This window comes from Oratosquilla oratoria, chromosome 34 (assembly GCF_046742065.1).
Source record: "Oratosquilla oratoria isolate Oo_2021 chromosome 34, ASM4674206v1, whole genome shotgun sequence".
Classification (NCBI taxonomy): Eukaryota; Metazoa; Arthropoda; class Malacostraca; order Stomatopoda; family Squillidae; genus Oratosquilla; species Oratosquilla oratoria.
Window position 1 is genome coordinate 48,578,299 of NC_134810.1, and position 21,534 is coordinate 48,599,832.

Sequence of the window (21,534 nt, forward strand, 5' to 3'; positions counted from 1 at the left end):
TTTGAAGATGTCTCTAGGTGTCACTTACCAAGAGGCATCTGCTAAACATATACAAACGTTCAATGCCTGATTATCGTGGACGATTCTTCGGTCCTAATATTTTCAATTATTGAAATATACGGTCCCTTTCCCACCCCTCTCGTGCTAAACTCGACGTAATGATTCATCAACAATCCCTTGTACATTAGAAATGCCTTAATATTAATTCTTGGTGACAAGACAAACTCCTGGTATTTTGCTTTAATTTTGTATTATGAATAATGTACCTTCCATGATCAACAGTCCCAACCAAACGATATTCAAATCTATATTCTGTCATGTAGCACAGCTTATCTGAGTTAAAATAATGCCCCCAAGGAATTTCAATTAGTGCACCGGCCATTACACAAAATATAATTTCCGACACATTTTGTTTCAGTATAGATACCCATATCTAAATGAATCGAACATACTTTCAATTACAATATCATTAAGCATGCCCGCATTAGTTGTCTACAGAACCCTTGTTGTACTGAGGTGTTAACCTCAGTCTAACATTTTCCAAATGCAAGACAAGAAAATGAATGTCATGGACAATATGATGATCATGGGCCCTCCTTTGGTATAGACCTGGTCAATAACTCAGAAAACACCACTTAACCCACCCCTGTATGCTAGTCTGAGTGGTCATATCACAAATTTGCGATTGTACGTTTATCTGAAATTGTACACTGCTCGAAACTTGTATTTAATACATAATTACATACCTTTTCGGGTTACTTGCATCCATGTTTGGAAAGGGCGCGTTCTCGTTTGTCAACTTGTTGGAAAAATCGGAGTAGATAGCCATATGACTATCATATAAAACGAATGTAACTTTTATTCTTTAATATAAAAAATATTAAATACTTATATACATAATGTTGATATGAAAACCAATAATCCGGAATTTAATATACATTTTAACATAGAAAATGGGTAATCACAGAAAACGATATTATGATGTCAACATCAGCTGTGTTTTGTGATGATTTGACAATGTTAAAAATCGGTGGGCGATGGAGGTGTATCTGAAATATTTATGGATAGAGTGAACTTGAGAAATAAGTAATAATGAGTTCTGCACGTGAGGCAGGTATGACTGATCTCATTTTTGCAAAGTAATAAGTTATGGGGCATCGCTGTTTTATTTTTCCATCACAATTATGAATTAATTGAAAATCATTTTACAGAAATTTCTTTAGAATTTTCTCCCTATGCTTATATATTTGTGTTCATTATAGCTATTGTTATACTGTGGTTATGAGAGATATGAATTAAGTGTGTATGTAGAGGATTTTTTCTCGAAAATCCCAGGGACAACAATTACAATGAAGCAAATCGGACAGAATCCGGTAATTCGTTTGTCTTATGAGTTATGACAAATTATGCCATGGAAAGTGGCCCTGAAGCTCGAAGTAACAAATTAATCACCAAAACCTGCTTTTCAAAACCTCATTTAACTGATCAAGTGGTATTTTAATTTGTTTCATTCTAAGGAAATGGAATGAACTGAGAATTATAGTATCAAATCCACGCTGGATTATTATTAGAATTACATTTTCATGTATTAATGAGCATAGTTCACTATTACTGCTTGGTTTCAATAGGATCTTGAACTTGGATAAAATTTACAATAGATTTTTACAAGTACACAACTAAGGTCCAAGCTACCTAACCTAATTTTAAATGTAATATGATCTACCCTAGCCTCCCCCTTGAACCATGGCTAGACCCCCTTACTATCTCTTGCTACAGCAACTCTTGTGGAGGCCATTCCTCCTTCATTTGCCTTCCAGCAGGACTTAGCAATGGTAGATTAGGTAAAACTTGACATTCATGATTCTTGCATGCAAGGCATGCAACTACTGTCGATTACTACAAAACCATAAATTGGTGAAGCTGTGTGTTTAGGGATGCTATGCATCATCATGGGTGTCTGTTAAATCCTTGACAAGTTCATTGTAATGTTTTGGCAAATGTGACCCACTCTCCTTTCATTCCATTAATCTCAGGATATCTCTGCACCACCCTTAGTATGTAATGTTTTGTATTTTGCCAAAAATTGTGGCTCCTATTAGTTGTTTGGAACAATCATATGTTGAGAATAAGCTTTATAAAAAAAGGTTGACCTTTCAAAAGAAAGAAAAAAAGTGAAAATTCTTGTTTGCATAGTTGAAAAAAATAATGATAATAATGATTTCTTGCACACATGGATTTTTTTCTTTTCTCTCTCTCATTTTTCCCTATTTTTTCTAATGAAAATATAATTTCCACCCTACAGTGCAACAATATTAACACAGACTTGGCCTGGTAACAGACAGTGATTACCCAAGACACAACCATAAAATTGAAGACAAAATGCCTGATACAAAAGTGTCCCACACACTTTTTCGAGACAGCAACACAAAATCTTTCACTCAGTAACTCAATAACTCATGGACTGAACTGGTGGCCCATGACTAGTTTCCTCATGAGCTGTGGCTCTCCTGCAAGGGAGAACCAGAGCAATAGTTTTGTCTTCATGAACCCCCTTCCCTATCAGAGGGAAGCTATGGAGATGAAACTAACAGTCTGGGGAAAGACAGAATTAAGATCTAAATACCTTTTGGTGTGGAAGAGGATAATTATTTCCGTTTGTATGTAGAAGCAGTCTCACAGAATTGCAATCGGATTAAGTCAAGATAAGTCAGAGTATTCTTTGCTTGCGACCCAAGTGGTGTGATTCGTGGGGGGGGGAGATAGGGATGACCCTTCATCCACAAGGTATTAAGATGAGAGGGGCAGTCATAAGAGAGTAAAGGCCTTTTGTATGTATGTACGTATCTGTGTATATATCCTTCAGTATGGAAAGTATTAAGAAATTATACGAGAAGCAAAGCTCAGGATACTTCAGATGTGTATATATTTCATTTAAGAAATGATAATTCATGAAGATACATGAGCAGACTGCATTTAATTTTGCAGGAGATCGCCAAGAGGGGCGGAAGAAGAGAGCAGAGCTGCAACAGTTCTACGGCTCTGGGAATGAGGCCCAGCCTTACGACATAAACTCAAAGCATTTCAATCCAGATATGTATGTGCAGAAAGTTATAAAGGTCTGTATGCACACAGTGTGGAAAGTACCATAGCTGCTTGAAAAATGTATATATGTAGTAGATGTTTTTACAAATAGCTTAAAGTATCTGGTGTATAGGGCGAATTATTGTACTTATGGGATTATTAATGTGGATGTATTGTTTTTCAGGACAGTAGCCTGAAACAGTTACTGGAGAAGGAGTCAAAGTTAGTCATGGAAATTCAAGGACTTGACTCAGACTGTCAGACTCTTGTATATGACCATTATGATAAATTCATTGCTGCTGCTGATATTGTTCGCAAGGTGTGTATGTGTATATATATATATATATATATATATATATATATATAATATATATATATATATATATATATATATATATATATATAATTTATATAATGTTATTGAAGGAAAGGTTACAGATTCAGTGATTAATTTGAATTTTCTTTTTTCATTTGTACAAAGATGAAGGAAGGTTCTGTGAAGATGGAGGCGCAAATTAGTCGGCTACAGGAGAATATGACCAAAATCACAGATTCATCCACCAGTATTACCTCAGCGTTGCAGGTACAGTAGTATCATTACTTTCTTATTCATTTCTAGTGTGCTCTGACTTTAAAGAGTGTAAGTAATTGTATGCGTCTATTTATTTTTTATTCTATAGTCGTGCTATACAAGGGGTAGGAATACAAGTGTGAATTTAGTAGTTTTAGAAGGATCAGTAATTTGAGTGTAGTTGGGAAGTTGTAAGGTCATGTGTTGCTTAAGACAATTAGGAGGGAGAAAAGAACCAATTGGGGAAAAAGCATTGTAGGGTTAGGAGAGGACAAGGATGGATAGATTAAGTTTTTGTGGCAATACAGTTATGTGAGAAGTACATGCATATACCAAGGGCTTTTTCTCCTATACAAGGGAGATAGCCAAAGTCAAAAGGAATAATTCCATTCCCACCCATTTTATCCACAAATACTCCAATCCTATTCACCACCCCTCCCTCCTCCCTCTTTTCTTGGCTTCTCCTGGATGATGGGTCATACCTGCATCTCGCCCATTGCCCTGGGTTATGAACAGTGCAGTAAGACAGCACATCCATAGCAAGGCCACTTCATTTAATTGGCAACACCCACTCTTCATGCTGTCATGCAGAAAAAAGAAGACTGGGATAATGGGTTTTCATTATGAATATTGTAGGTGTGTGCTTTGAATTGGCCACACTCATTATAAAGATATATATATATATATATATATATATATATATGTATATATATATATATATATATATATATATATATATATATATATATATATATAGATATATATATAAACACAGACATACATACACATAGACCCAAAAACCTACTCTACTTTTTAAGGGGTTGGCCAAGTCAAAGCTGCAACCACGCTGCAACCCTCCAAAAATCCATTCATAGTCCCCCTCCCATCTTAGCTCCTTATGGATGATGGATGAAGGGTCATCCCTGTTCCCCACCACACTGCTTAGTTCAGAGGTAGTGCAACAAGATATCATACCTCTACATATGTTTTGATTATAAAATGTAATGTATCCTTTTCCAGGATCGGCGTGACAACATCAGCAAACTACTGGGTGTGCATTCGACTCTGAAGAAACTTGAATTCTTGTTTCAGCTTCCTCAGAAGCTGGGGGAGTGCATTGAAGAGGGCAACTTCTCTGCAGTAAGTTTTTAGATTATTTCAGTGTTGACATTTTCATAATATATGCTTGAATGGATGAGGAGGGGTTGCCAAAAAGTGAAGCAATGGGATTAAAGCAGCTCTGGCTCTCAGCCCTTGTTGTTGAAGAGCTGTGTCTCACTGCATTGTATGAGAAGATTCTATCCCAAACTAAATGGGTGTTTTGGCTTTCTGAGACCTGTAGGCATCAGAACACACTTTGTATATTTACTAGAATGTCAAAGCAAACAAATGCGAGGCTGCACTTGTTCACTCTATAACATCACAGGATTGAAAATAAGGTGGCAGCCAGCTTTCTTGGAAAGGTGTATAAGGGGGGTGACCAGGTCAAACTACACACTTGCATCACTATCTATCCATATACCAAGTGCTTTTTCCCCCATTACAAGGGAGGTAGCCAAGTTGAAAGGTACATATCCACTCCCATCCACTACCATTTCCTCATCTTAGCTCCTCATGGACGATGGGTCAACCCTGCATCCCACCCACTGCCATAGGTCAGAAGCAATGTACCAAGACACAGTACATCCACAGTAAGGCTGCGTCATTTCATCAGTGACCCCCCCTCTTTGTCCCCTCATATAGTGAAAGAGAAGACAGAGAAATCCCTTCGGGCTGTGTCAAAATATCATTTACACAAAACCACTCTCTATCCCCACATCCCCCACCCCTTCCCTTCCTCCCTCACATCAGAAACAAGTAAAATCCTCCCATCTTGACACCATATGACATTGTTTGGGTCATAAACAGTGCAGTCAGGCACAGATCTTCTGCAGCAGGGTAGGAACTGGAGCTGTAAAGAAATTAGAAGCAGTAATATGGATGTTTAGTCTTCTTATAATGATGTTGTTTGCATTATAAGATCAGTGGTGGATGCAGGGGGGGCTGAAGCCCTGCCCCCCAATTTTGTTTTTTCATTACTTCATTGCAGAGGTCAAGAAACCTGTCACATGTACAACAGTACATCATTGAGGGTAAATCTTTCAAATGTAAGAATAAGTACTACTTTTGCCAAATATTCTGAAAAAAACTAAAGTGAAAACATATACTTCAATTAATATTCAGAATCATTGTATTTGTGCTACAGAGCACATCTCTTTAAAAGCGTCATCTATGTTTATAAAATTCAGGTTAGCCCCTCCCCCCCCAAGCATCATCTACATTTACAAATTCAGGGTGCCCCCCCCAATTTTGATCCTGGATCCACCACTGATGCAGATGTAGATGAACATAAACTTAACGGGTAAACATTGTAGATGAGTCCAGTGATGAGTATCAGAGAGAATTATTTCCCTGTCGCCTGCTTTCAAAACTCAAGACCCTTGAGGGGGTGACTCTTGGTCTCTGAACTGGGGCTAAGATTGCTCCTCACCAGCATCAAGTATATCTCCTTCACCTTTTCACATAAGGAGAGCTAACAGCCAGCAGCTGCTCCCTGCCTACTACTACTACTCTCTGCAGGTGACATAGAAACTGCCCTGCACGAGCATACAAGATCACGTGTCCAGTCTGGAGACAGTGTCAGCTTTTCAGAACTGCACCACCAGGTGGAAACAAAGATAGTGACGGGTTCTAAAGCTGTGTAGTTTGGAGATAATTCTCTCTGATGTCCATCTTGCAGGACCACCACTTGCATGTACCTGTCATTGGTCCTGCAGTCTGGCTTATATGACTGGAAAAGAAATGGAAAAAAGACTCATAGATAGTGGATTGCAGTGAATTAATGGTTATTCTTTTTACATGGTTAAAAGATTCTCTCTGCATGAAATAGCTTACTGTCTTGTTTATAATTTTTATGCAAGAATCGCATGCATTTTAAGTAGGAATTAGTAAGAAAAACAACTGTGCATCATTGTAAAGATTTTGTTTTACTGTATTAAGCTGTGATTAAATAAATTAACCAAGATAATTTAGAAAACATATTCCACCCACATCACAAGGGAAGGAGGCCATGCCTTTCTTTTAGCGAACTCGCTTTGCAAGTAACTGCAGATTGGATGAAAAAAAATATATATCCATTATCTTTGTAATGGTGATGATGTATATTCCCATGCATGGTACTTTTTCTATTTTTTTGGGTTACAGGTTCCACAGGTTAGCTTGTAACTGCAGTTAACTGATTGCAGACAAGGGAATGGAAGTAAAAGGTTTTGCATGTTCTTTTGGAAATGTGTTATTCTTTTTTCCCTTGTATCTATGATTAACCCATGGATAGTAGTAATTAACGATAGTAACTGTCAGTTTGAGTTTCATTGACTGGAAATCTGCAGCCCTGTGGCTGCTGATATTAGTCACCAGGCCCTCCTGTAGGTCTCTCTGGGAAGAAATATTGGACAGTTATCAATGTTATTTTAGTGTGGGACTGTTCCTTCTTATAGAAGGAAGAACAGGGAAACAGTTGCCAATCGTAGGTTCCCATGTGAAAGAGTGGAAGAAATACAGTCAAAGTTGATAGAAAAAGATCTTGGCCCTGGTCTAGAAACAGTGTTAATCCCCTGGGACTTCCTCTTCAAATGGAGGTGAGGATGTTGATGGATTTTGAAGATGGGTGACAGGGAAATTATTTGTTCTGACATCTGCCTTGTAGCCCCCCCCCCGCGCCACTTGCAGCTACCTGGGATTGGCCCTTGGTGGTTTTCATTCTTGTAAATATATTTTTGACCATTGGCAAGCAGTTTTCATGAACTGAGAGAAACCCCCCCTTCCATTTAAGGGTTAAAGCCTATCACCACTTAACATTTAGATGTTGTGATTGTTCTTGTATAATTGTTCTGATTGCCACCAGGAAAGGCAGAGGTAAAATTCCCACTGTTTATGGGTTAATCATCCTGGATCAGTGATTCTTAAACTGGTGGGATCCCAGAAGCTTCTTGGGTGGGTGGTGAGGGGACAAGCAGTCAGCAAAATGAATGCTTACTAAAGAAGATGTAAATGTCCAGATTTGTTATAAATGTCTGTTTTGTAAAAAAAATTTAATGGTACTGGGGATGAGGTGTTTATAACTATACTTGAAGAGCAAGGAGCATGGAATCTATAAATGATGCAGAGGAGGTGTGGGACCTGAGGTAGAAAAGTTTAAGAACCACTGTGACCTAGATCCTTTCAGTATCATCCCAAGTGACACATTCCACTTTAGGTTTGTAGAAAACATATTTTGTATTGGCTGCAAAATAATGCTGGTAGAACTATGCTCCCTTTGAAATCCGTACTTGCAATTCAGCAGTCTTATGCATGAGAAGTGTGCCTTATTTCTGAGGTTAGTTGAAGTGGAGTAAAGTAATTTCATTGTGTTCATATTTACTTTAATAACATTTCTTCCAAAATATAGATGTTAAGTTGGTATTCCCACCATAAAAAGCTAATGGTAAATTTGATACTAAGAAAATTAGGAATTTTATGAAGTTCTTAACACAAGTGGTTAATCCATTAACAACACCCTAACAAACAATTGTTTTTGGTTTGAGTTTTCCCTCGAGTTGTACAGAGTACTGAGGTAGAGTTGCAGCAGTGTATGGTTGTGATCAGCGTGTACCACATCACTTTATGCTATCCTCAGTTAACTCCCCAAGCTTTAACCCTTCCCATACTGGGCAGTATTTATCATTCTCATTCTGGCTGCTACCTCCTGGAGTCATGAGACAAAGGATTCCTAAACCAAATACGGAAAGAATGTTGAGGCATCATCAGTTATGGTTATGAATACATCATCCTCATCATTCTTTAACTGGAGAGATGAATAAAATAGCCTGGCTGCTACTACCAGACCATTTTATCCATATTCCTTATATTTCTTCACTGATAAGGGGGTTAAATCTGTCTCCATTAACCACATCAGTCTTGGGTGGTATTTATTTTGTTATTCTGACTGATGCTCAGTTGTTTTATTCTTAATTTTTTTGAGGCACCTCTTTGATAAAGAAGGAGTTGAAGGATATTGGTATATTTATAGTGGTAATTGACTTTTTTTTTTTGAACACTTTTTTTCTCATGGCTCCATGAGGTACATTCTTTTTTGCTCAAAGTAAAGGCAGTATTGATAATGTAGCGACTGGTAATGTGAATTTACTTGCATATAATTTTAGCAAATATTTATATGTGCCACAAGAGAATAAACTTACTAGGAGAGTTTGTTCATCATGGGCCTTTCTGGGTTGTGTGGGAACACAGCAGATTTAATGTAGAATATGCAAGGGTATAATGGAATCATATCCAATTTTAAAGAAATAATTATATTGGAGATTTGATCAATTACCATGAGATGGGTTTCCAACTGTCAGGGTTTGCTGTATACAGTAAATTTGGATAGAGTGAGGTTTACTTTACTGGGAGAAGAAAAGGAGATGGGGTAATATGATCACATTGTTCATTTACATCCCAAATAAGAAATCTATACCTGTAGACAAAGAAGACATTGTTAATTCATCACGTAGCATTGGAAGAGAGCACTGAATCAGACTGTAGAAGAAAAGACAAGCACACAAGAAACAAAAATTGGTTATGGTAAAGTATAGGTCAAAATTGACAAATATTCTCCAGTTTAAAATGAAGTTCATGGGGGTAATAGTCCACATAAGAGTGATTAAAAGTCAAATGTATTTTTTCCCCATAGGGTGTGCGGTACTATGTACAAACAGTTGAGGTGCTAGAACGCTACCAGCACCTTGCATCATTCCAAGCTATACGTAAGGACTGTGACATCGCAGTGGCCAGACTCAACAAAGCCTTGAAGGAACAATTAGCCCAGAAAGAGGTAATTCACACTGAAAGATAACATGAGAATGTGTTGGTGATATAGAGGTGATATATATATGCAAAATATCAAAGCAGTTTTGATAATAGAGGAGAGCTAAACAGAGGGGTGAAAGAATAATTGTATATTATGGTAAAATAAAACTTTGTGGGTACAGTCGAATGAATGTGAAGCCGTTTTTGTGGTAGTAGGGAGGATGTTGCAGAGGAGGGGGAGTCTTCTTAGTAGGGTTGGGTCCAAGTACCTGGATATTTTTCAAGTACAATAATTTTGCTATGGCCAAGTCCAAGTACTTAAAATAACAGACAAGTGCATTTACCCAATAGTGTCATTACAAAGTTTGCTAAAATCTACATACAGTACATAACTTTTGATTGAATACAATGTACTTCCTTGTACTTAAATGTACTCGGTATTTTTCAAGTACTATGGGTCTAAGTACAAGTACATGAAAATCTGTATGTCAAAGTACAAGTAAATGTACCAGGACACAACCCTGGCCTGTGCTTGGACCTAACACTGCTTCTTAGGGATCATGATATTAAATTACCCAACTGGAGTAAGATGAGACTAATGAAAAAATTAAGATCTAAGAAAATATTTAATGAATTAATCATGAATCATGATTATTTTATTTTACTCATTGGTGTAGGTACCAAATATCTTGGTGAATGCATATGATCTTGTGTCTTTTAGTTCAAGTGAGTAAATGTATTTCATTGCCAAAACAGAGTAGTGCAAGACACCTGACAGAGTGCGTAGACCTTCTGTTACAATTAGGAGAGCCAGCAGCAGGCCTCTGTGATGATTTCCTGGCACACGCAAGCACAAAACTACAAGAGGATTTGACACATCTGACCAACTTAGCACAGAATTCAAATGAGGTAGAAGTTGAAGAAGAAAAGCCTAAGAACTCATCACTCCTCATGGAAGACTTTGAAGATGAAGAAGACTTACGAACAAATGTTTCAATGGTATGTATGTAAATACACTCAATCCTTGCCATTTGCTGTACAGTATTTGTATTTTGCACATTTGCCAATGATTAATTAGTGAATGATGCTAATTCAATTTTTTGGTGATTTGCAAAGCATCCGGATATGTAGCAAATGTTCTGCACTCAGGCATTAATGAAAACTTAGCCTGTTTTACAATGGATAATTTCATAATGTTTTTCTGGTGTTTGTAGTAAATTTCACATCTAATGAGATATAATGTGATGGGTTTAGTGTAAGAATATCATCACCATACACCTAGACTATGAGGTAAAAGTGGGACTTTGCCAGGGATGTGTTATGTCACCTTGGCTGTTCAATTTATACATGAATGGGGTGGTGCAAGTGGTAATAAATGCAAGGATAATGGGCCAGGGATTGGAGATAGTTAAAAAGATGGAGATAACCCAGTTGTTGTTTACTAACAACACTGTGCTTGTAGCAGGATCAGAAGAGCGATTAAGGAAGTTAGTGATTGAGTTTGGGAAGGTGTGCGAAGGAAGTTGAAGATAAATGTGGGTAAAAGTAAGGTGATGAGATGTACAAGGGGAGAATATGGCAGCAAATTGGAAGTGAGTATTAAGGGAGAGAGACTAGAAGAAGTGGATAGCTTCAGATACTTGGGTGTAAATATGGTAGGAAATGGAGGAGTAGAGGTGGAGGTAGAATGTAGATTGAGAGAAGCAAGTAAATGCCTTGGAGGATTAAAAAGTGTAATGAGAAATAGACATTTGGGAATGGATGCTAAGAGATTATATGAAGGAGTGCTTGTGCCAACAGTACAGCATGGGGCAGAAACATGGAACATAAGAGAGGAAGAATTTAAATGTGTTTGAGATGAAATGCCTCATAAGTATGGTAGGGGTTATTCACAATTTGCAGTCCAAATCACATCAAATTGGTGCAAAAATGTTATGTGTTGAGGCTTCTGTGGGGGGTGAAGCAATCATTTGCAGTGGTTTTTGTAATCTATCTCTTGCAAATGGCAAGGACTGAATGTAGTCATCAAGATCAATGCATATAAAGTAAAAAACTTTTATACATATATACAGAAAGGTCATTTCCCCCTTATAAGAGGGGATGGCCTTAACAAATGACATAAAATTTTAAAAGTATACTGAAAGTTGTTGTGCTTATTTATTTATTCATTTATTTATTTCTTATACTTTTTTTTTTCTCCCTGTCCAGGATATTTTACAGTTCATGGATGAATGCCATGAAACATTTGTCGGCAACTTGTGGCTGGTCATCTCATCCTATAAAGAAATGTTCCTCAGAACTCCTGAAGAAGGCGGACAGTAAGAAGACCTAATCGTTTCCATGATATTGAGATTATATTGAAGTGGTTTTTTTTTCAAGACCAAAGTTACTCTCAAAAGTGGTAATGATGTAGTATTTATTTTTCTTTTCTCTTTATTCATCAGTGGTGACCAGTCCAAGGTTGCATTGTCCAAACTGTGCGACTTTGTCAGCAATCTGGTTGGGGAGTATGTGGCAGTAGTGGGTGTGCGCGTGGCAGGAGAACCAGACCTGGGAGACTACTCCATGTTAGCCACTGCTCTTGACAAACTGCACCGTAGACTGCATGCCATCACACAACTCCTGCCTAACACCAACTTTGAAAAGTAAGGAAATTTATGTATTCATCCAGAAGCCAAAGTAAGAGGGAGGGAGGGGAGTGGATTGGAGTGGAGTATGTGGGGATAGAATGGGTGGGAGTGGATTTTATGCCTTTGTTTTTTGGCTACCTCCCTTGTAAGGGGGGAAAAGCCTTTGATTTATGTATGTATAAGTGTGAATGTAGTGATGGGAAATGCTTGAAGAATAATGGTCATAAGTGAGGAGAATGAGGAGGTACAAGTAGAATCGAAAGAAATGAAAGATGGAAAGGCATGTGGAATGTCTGACAGAGGTTGATAGGTTGTAATAGACATTTGAGTAGTATGTTGTCTTTTTCTTCTTCTTTATTTCTTTTTCCTCTTTTCTTTCATTCAGTTGATTGTGCTAGTGAAATGTGGTAATGGGGACTGATGGGATGGAAGGCTTTTGCATAGAACTGTGCCCATTATTTTTATGCACTGCTTTATGGGGGAAGATTTTGGTTTCAGAGTGTAAATATTCTCTTGGTTTAAGTGCATCCTGATGTTATTCTTACTGCTGTATTTTGTGTTGTTTACTGTTTTATATATATATTTGTAATTTTTCTCGAACTCTAGTGCTGCTTTAGAGTTGGTGATGGAAGCCGGAGCTGCCCGCTGTCGTTCTGCCCTTACCAGCCTCAAGACAGGTTTGGACTCTAGTCTTGCTGATGTACGTCATGCTTTGGCTGCCCCACGTTTGGTCACCCAAGATGGCGGAGAGTCCACCCACCACCAGCTTAATGAACTGTTGACCCGGCTGGTTGCTTCCACAGCTGCCACTATTAAAGACAAAGTGACAGCACTTCAGGTGTGTATGGGAGGAACAGTCACAGGTATCATTATAGCCTCTAGAAATGTGATAAGATATGAATTGTTACAAGCAATTTTATCACTCTTAATGTCTAGCGTATTCTGAGATTTCAAATTCACTTACTGTACCTCAATTGCTGTATTCATTTGATTCTGTCCTGAACCACCCCACTTCCTCTGGTATTATCTTCACTTTGTCTCACCTGACCTGAATGAATCCTTTTTCTCTATAGGGGAGCATAGAAGGGAATGAAATAGGTTGGCATTACTTATAAATGGTAAATTGTTGTTACTAGAGATTTCAGGGGGCACATCAACTACTTGGAGAAATTAACTTTTCAATAAGGTTGAGAATGTGGCCATTTGAAGATAAAGAGCCAATTATATTCTGAAACTTATTCAGTATTTTTGTTCTGACTACTTTTAATTTTATGTGTACAGTGTATACGGCATAACAGTATGTTGAGTGGCAGCTTTGTACCTTTACAGGTATTCACACAGCCAAAGCATACCTTTGCTGTCAAACCCGATTTTCGATACAAATTTTGCCGTGAATTAGTCCGGGAAGGAGTTGTGGTTGCATTCTTTCACCACATAAGTGATACAGCACAACAGTTCTGTGAAAAGAAGGACAAAGATCCAGCACTTATACTTTTGCTGTCCAGAATGTGCTTGGATTTGCAAACATCAACTATTCATTATTTAGTAAGTATTTTCTTTGAATCCCTTGATTGTTGAATTTATATTGGACCAGTGATGAGTACATTCCTGCCTCCAGATTCTGTAATATGAGAGCAAGAAGACATTGATGTGGTACTCATGGAGGAATGTGCAAATTTTTATCATGTGTCGCAAAGGAATGTATTGAATGCATCATATCTCTATTACAGTTGAGTCAGTGTGACGAACAACTACAGATTGATGATCGGAATGGCTTAACACAGCTCAGTAGTTTGACATCAAGGATGAAAGAAGCTGGTCAGAAATTGCTTAATCATTATGTTCATACTCAAGGGGCAACTATCAGCCAGGTAATGAAATCAATCTATCTGTTTATATACCAAGAACCTCACAGACTGAAAGACAACACACTACTGCATGCCAGACCCCCCTGACATCCTTTCTCCCTTGAGAGGACTGAGTCCACCTGGCCAGGCTGTGGTATGGCCACCATCCAGCCCTTCTAAATTACCAGAGGTGGATGGATAAACTCTAAGGGATTTATGCAAAAATCCCATTCCAGTCATGGTGTTCCACGGGGAGATGGGACTGCTTGGCCAGGCAGTCTAGGGAATATCATCATCATCTCCCTTACAAAGGAAGTAGCCATGTCAGAGGCACGCACCCATTCCACTCCTATCCACCCACCACCCTTTCCTTCATCTCATCTTGTGGATGAAGTCATCCCTGTCTCCTATCCACTGTCCAAGTCAGAAGCAATGCAGCAAGACACAGCACATCCACAACAGGACCATTTCACTTATATGGTAAACCCCTCTCCTCCCTCATGCAGGAAATTAAGAAGACAGGGAGGAAGCCATTTGGGCTACATCAAAATGTAATCCATACACAACCATTCTTCACTCACCCCTATCCTTTGCCACCTCCCTTCCTAGCTTAACGGAGATTCCCCTTGTGCTCAAAGCCCCCTTCACCCCACCCAAAGATTGAGCGTCACACACTTCCTGATGGAGGTGAGAGTATTAACGAGTTTCAAGGATTGATGGTAGGGAAAGGATTTTCTTTGATGCCCATCTTGCAGGGTGACTTGCAGGGACCTGTCATTGGTCTCTCACGGTTAGAACAAGTTATTCTTTTTGTTTAAGATGTTGTGCCCATGGAAGTTATCTGTGCTTCTGGTGGCATATAGACCTGTGATTTTATGATATTTACAAACAACTGATTTTCTGTATTAAAGTGAAACTAAGGAAATAAACAAAATGTAAGTTGAAGAATTGCTGTTGTACATTTTATCAATCATATGATTACAGATGCTCAGAAGGAGTGTTGAGTTGAAAGACTGGCTTGGATGTGGAGAGCCCCGCAGCGTACGCAAGGTTATGAGGACTGCAGTTGATGAATTTACTGCCATGGACAATCAGGTATGTATGTTTGACAGTTGGGTAATAATTTCTTTCTCAATTTTTTAACCCTTTCAAGGCTATGGCATAAGAAGAGGGAGGGGTAAAGAAGGTGTCACATCTGGCGCCTTTACTTGTGGATGGCAGATCGGCATCATGGAACCTGCATTATAAACAGGACTTTGTGGATATATATTTCTTGTAAGCCTTAGCTGTTGATGTATGACTTTTTATAATAAATATTCAGTTGTGCAATGTATGACAAGGTATATGAATTCATGTTACATTGTGGACAAGTTCTAGAGAATTATTTAAGGAAAATTAAATTTGTTCACAATCAAGAAATTCCAACCACAAGGTGGTATTTCTATTCTTGCCCCAGGTAACATTGTGTCATACTATGCTATTGTTGCATGGTTTGTCTTGAGAAAATTGAAAGGAATAAAAATACATTTTGGAAGAAAATGAAAAAAAGAATGAAAAAGCAAGATGGGTGAACTTGTAAATGGACAGTACGTACATACATATACCAACGGCTTTTTCCCCCTTACAAGGGAGGTAGCCAAAAAACATACATACATACATATACCAAGGCTTTTTCCCCCTTACAAGGGAGGTAGCCAAAAAGAAAAAGGCATAAAATCATTCCCACCCATTCCATCCCTGAATACACTCCACACCCCTCCACCCTCCCTCTTATCTTAGCACCTCCTGAATGACGGGTCATCCCTGCACCTTGTCCACTGCCCTGGGTCAGAAGCAGTGTCGTAAGACACAGCACATCCACAGCAAGGCCGCTTCATTAAATCGGCGACCCCCCCCCCCTCTCCGTCCCCCCATTGCATAAAATGAGAGGACAGGGAGAAATCCCTTCGGGCTGCATCAAATTTTGCTCACACATACTACCTCACCCCCCATCCACCCGCCCATTCCACCTCATGCTATCACAAATGGACATTAGTTAATGGAAAAGAAGACTTAAAGAGAGAGAGAGGGTTGGAGTATTTCAAGGAATGTTGAATGTAGAGGAGAGAGGGAATTGTTGTGTTGGTGGGAAATGCTGGGAGAATGACTGTGATTGGTGAGGACAATGATGAGACAGTTGCAAACCAGGGCATACAAGTAGTATTAAAGGAAATGAAAGAAGAAAAGGCACCTGGATTGGATGGAGTTTCAGTGAAAATAGAACACACTTGTAATGAAACTTCTCAGTGGATTTAGTATTTGTTTTACTGCCTTGGCATTCCAAGTTGCCCAGCAATAGATTTAAGAACTATTAGAGCTAAACAGAATGCAAGACACCAATTTCCATGGTTCTGAAATAACCAAACTCTTTCTTGATTCAAGGTTGGGGCTCTGTATGAAGAAGGAAACAGAAGGGACAGATCCTCAGATTCTTCAAGAAGGACATTCCATAGGTATTGATGTGCATGGGTTTGTAATACATTTCTGTTTTCATTGAGGAGACAGGCAATTATACTCTGGGTATAAGTAGCAATCATTCTTCAAGCTTTCATTTAAAAACAAGGTTTGCATGTGCCAATGGGTAAATTGTCAGTCATTAATATGATTTTTTTTTTATTTGTTGTTTGTAATTACAAAATATGGATGGGGACAACAGCACTACCACCGTGGTTCCTCGTATGTTATAAAAGAAGACTAAATGGGTACAGGGAGGGGACTAGGGACCTCTTTTTTTGTTTGTTTTTTTTCTCTCCTGCAAAGAGTCGAGGAAAACAGTTTAACTTGGGCACAATCAATATAAGGGGTGATTGTGGCCTTGGTATGTACTGTACATATAAGAATGTTTTTTATTTTTACTAAAAGCATGAGTGCCTCTCGTGGTCCAGGGGGCACCAGGTCTACGGCTTTATCATACTACACCCCGAGCCAGTTGGACAACAGCCTGGTGGCCAACTTAAACAAGCTGTGGTCTGAACGTATTGAAATATTTTCTGAAGTGGAGTTCACAAGAGTTTCCATAATGACTGGTATTGTCAAGATTAGTTTAAAGGTAAGTAAATATGAATATGTTGTAAGTTTTTAACGTATGGTTGCTTGGTGCAATTATTGGCCTACCACATCCAGTGGTGGGTGACATTCATCATAACTGGCATCATATTTGGGTAAACACATTGGTAGGTACAATTAAAATGATCAGCCTCATACTTTGCAGTTCAAAAAATAAATAATAATAATAAACAAATAAATAGATAAATAAAAAACAGTATTGATGTTGGTATTAATTTGTGGTACTTATTTATGAGGTTCAAAATTCTTGGAATAATCTAATGATATAGATAAGGATTGTATCTGTTAGACTTGCAAACATCTTCATGTATACAGTACTGCTTTAATGTTGGATGGCATGGAAAGATTCACTTAAGAGTTGTCGAAGATGAGATAATACCTTCTCATAGCCCCAAAAGAGATAATTTATTATCTTCCTCTGCCCCCATTGCGAGTAATAGCTATAGACTCAAATTGCTCCCAGATGCAACTACCTCACAGAAGACATAGAGCACCCCATACTACTTTACTTACTGCAGAGAGCAACATAAAATACTCAAGAGATTTATGGGCTGAATCAAGAGCTGTGTCTGGCTCCCTGGTGGGCTGTGGTTCTCCTGTAGGAGAGAACTGGTGCAACAGATTGATTTGTTTCTTCTCCTCAGACCCTACTAGAATGCGTGAGGCTGCGGACATACAGCAAATTTGGTTTGCAGCAGGTGCAGGTGGATGCTCACTACCTCAGGACCTACCTCTGGTCTTACGTAGCAGATGAACAGTAAGTAGTCCTCTTGAAAACTCTTTCTTTAATTTTTGGTGACCTGTCTCGTTGGTTATGTCAAACTTTTGTTAAGAATAAACTAGTTGAACTTGATATTCATAATTATCTTATTGTTACTCTAGATTTTTTTTTCCCTACTCCTGTGTTGAAGCAAAATTTTATTTGCCATCTTTTACCCATTCCTGTGGTGGGGAGACAAGTACACCACCATTCCTTCCCCTGTGTGTCATAAATGGGGCAGAATAAGAGAAGGAACCCCCCCCCCCCTTTTCATATTTTTCTCACATGGAATTCATGCAAAAAATATGCTTTCACCTGGCCACCCATCTGATAAGGGGAATTGATATCTTTGAATATATGTGTCCCACAAAGATACTCTTTCATACTGAACCTCATTGATATATATTGTATTTTGTCAAAATTATTTTGCCTTTGTTTTTTGTCTCTCATCTTTGGTCTTAAATTGTTAGTAATGATGGGAGTGCATGGTGGTTAAGATTATTACCGTTACTTGTCACTAAGATCCTTTAACACTCCACCTCCACCCAAAGGTGCACCCTCAATGGTTGAACATTTAGTTTTGAGATTGAACCCAAGATCTATCAACTTCACCATTTGTCCACCCCTTTCTCACACGTGGATGGAGTGGCCTTAAGAAAACAAAAAATCAGAGTGGATGGGCAGGATGACGTAGGTTTTGGATACATGAGAAATGTCTGTTTAACAGGAAGACAAAGATGTGGTAGTTGAGAACTTAATTTTATTCTTGTAGCTGTGAGTGTGCTCTGGTATATTTATCTAACTGTTGTTTCAACATTTCAGTGTCCTGAATGTACTACTGGATGAAGTTGTAACTTCAGCAAGTGTGAGATGTTGTGATCCTGAACTGATGGAACACAAAGTGGTTGAGTTTATTTGTGAACAAGGTTAAAGTGTATAACTGTAATTGTTGAGCTTGCCTTATTATTATTAATAATCTATGAACAAATATAAAAATCTATATGTATGGTAGAGAATTTATATTAAAATGAAATTGTGCTGATTTTGCAAATCATTTAATCCATGTGAAGTGTATATCTAACTTTTATATGTCCCTCCATACTGGATGACACTTTTTCTTTTATCGACTGCTGACAAGCTATTTTATTCATTAACAAGGCACCCCTATGGTAGCAAATTAGTCCATCTTAACCCCTTTCATATTGGGTGGACTTACTTTATTCATCTTTGAGGTATTGTACTGTATTTCATTGCTTATATAAGTTCACTAGCACCACTTTCTCCTTGACAGCCCTAACCCATTGGCTTAGCAGATTAGGGCATCTTTACTTGCGGCAAAGGTTGAAAGGAGTGTTGAGGATAGATGAGTACACAGAGGGTTTAGGGAGAAATGTCAATGTAGTGGTATTGGGAGATCTCAATGCTATAGTAGGACATGAACCCATAGAGTGGTTGAGAATTGTGGAGTGACAGGTAAAAATCGTAGTGGAGAGTTAATGGTGGAGATGTGTTTAGAGAGTTGATGATAGCTAACAGTGTTTAGGAGAGAGGTGGTGGATGGAAGAGTGGTTGGTAAGGCTTTAATGGACTATGTATTGGTATCCAGAAGAGTAGTTAGATTTTTGGATGTCCATGTTCTTAGGGGAAAGAGTGGGGAAAATATCAAATCATTTTTAGGTGGAAGGTAAGTTGAGAGTGGAGGATAGATGGACAAGGTAAAGAGGTGCTTAGAGTAAATTGTTTAAATGAGAAGGAAAAGTAGCAAGAGTACAAGAAACTGAAAGAAGTGTGGGAGGTGGTGAAGGATAGAATTGGGAGTGGAAGAGGAATGAGGGTGCTTCAAGGAGGGAGTAGTGAGTAAGGGGGATGATGAAGTGAAGGTTGTAGAAGAGAAGCGAGCATTCACTTACTGGTTGTAAAGTAGGATGAGAGAAACATACATACATATACCAAGGCTTTTTTTTCCCCTTACCAGGGGGGTAGCCAAAAAGGACAAGGCACAAAAACATTCCCACCCATTTCATCCCCGAAAACACTCCACACCCCTCCACCCTAGAAAAAAAGGCAGAGAGAAACATATGAGAGGTATAAAGAAAAAAAGATTACAAGAAAAACATATGATAAAGGAAGACAGATGTAAAATGGGGGAGGTGTATGACAGGGAATTTGAAAAGTAATAAAAGCTATTTTGGAAGGAAGTTAAGAGAGGGGGAGGCAAATCAAGTAGAGAAGAAAGGGTGAAAGGTGCAGATGGAGAGATAAAAAGTATGAGAAACGGACATTTGGGAATGGATCCATAGAGATTATATGAAAAGGTGATTGTGCCGACGGCACTGTATGGGGCAGAGACATGGAATTTACAAGAGGCAAAAAGAATACATTTAAATGTGTTTAAGATGAAATGTCTGAGAAGCATAGGGTTAAGGTTGGATAGAGTGAGAAACGAGGTGAGGAGACTGGAGATGGAAAAGGAGATGGGAGATTGAGTTGATGAAGAGTATTAGCATGGTTTGGACATATGGAAAGAATGAGTGGATGGAGTGAATGTCAGATGACCAAAAATGAGATGGATGGATGGGGTGAAAGAGGCATTTAGCAAGGGAGAAGGCAGGATAGGGGTGAGTGGAGAATGGCCATGTATAAATGATATTGTGATGCAAGGAAGGGAGAGGGTGTGTTTGGGAGTGGTTCTGTGCAAATGATTTTATGACATGGCCCAAAGAGATTTTTCCCTGTCTTCTACCATTTGGCATGAAGGGACAGATTGTGTGTGTGTGTGTGTGTGGGGGGGGGGAGTTGTTGAGTTCAAGTAAAATTACTGTGGATGTGTTGTGTCTTGCTGCATTGCTCCTGACCCAGGTAAGTGGGTGGGAAACAGGGGTGACCAGTCATCTATGAGGAGTTAAGATGAGAGGGAGGAAAGGGTGGGAGTAGGTATATACCATTTGACTTTGGCTACCTCCCTGGTAAGGGGGAAAAGCCCTTGATATATATAATAGCTGTGTGCTCTTTCCCAGAACTTCTGCTAAAAAAGATTTGAAATGTTGACCAGAGAATAGATTAGAAGTCAAATCCAGGCAAGGGGGTTGTTATAATCAAGGGTTGGTGCTGTAAACTCAGTTGCCTTGTTCATTACTAGAATACATGAGATGGCACCTGAGAAAAGATAATTAAGTTGGGAAAATTATTATAACTGCTTACACTTTATTTATTAATTCTTACCAATTTCATTTATTTATTTGTCTATGGGGTGGGGGTAGCTGAATGGAACCTTAAAAGGGATGCTAAGATATGCAGGTGGCTGCCGAGTTACACAGCTGATCGAGCTCCAGTATTGGGTGACCACTTGTCCTGCACCACTTCCAGGTGAGTTATGACAAGAGGATACCAGAGATCACCTTCACTTGCTCTCATGAACTAGCACTGACAGTACTCTCCTTGGCAAAAGAAAGTATAGTTGACAGTGACTTCATATAATGTAAGTCAGTCAGTTGTTACCTCACACTTAGCAGATTTCTCAGCCAGGAATTGATCCCAGGAGAGACCATGTGGTGAGGAGGCTTCACTTTGCTCAGAGGAGAGTTTAGTCTTACTTAATTTCTCATGCTCCTTCGGTGCTTTATATATATATATATATATATACCAATGACCTTTGTC

General features: G+C 38.7%; 1 protein-coding gene across 1 annotated transcript; it reads left to right on the forward strand.

The window, feature by feature from the left end:
• Positions 1-977: 977 nt before the first annotated feature.
• Vps51 (vacuolar protein sorting 51) lies at positions 978-18,919 on the forward strand. Its single transcript, XM_076173653.1, has 17 exons — positions 978-1,114; positions 2,986-3,116; positions 3,266-3,400; positions 3,563-3,664; positions 4,673-4,792; positions 9,420-9,560; positions 10,292-10,534; positions 11,744-11,853; positions 11,980-12,180; positions 12,772-13,003; positions 13,495-13,710; positions 13,896-14,036; positions 14,997-15,107; positions 16,434-16,504; positions 16,914-17,100; positions 17,762-17,874; positions 18,700-18,919. The coding sequence occupies exons 1-17, from the start codon at positions 1,093-1,095 to the stop codon at positions 18,806-18,808; spliced, it is 2,385 nt and encodes a 794-aa protein (XP_076029768.1). The 5' UTR covers positions 978-1,092; the 3' UTR covers positions 18,809-18,919.
• Positions 18,920-21,534: the final 2,615 nt, after the last annotated feature.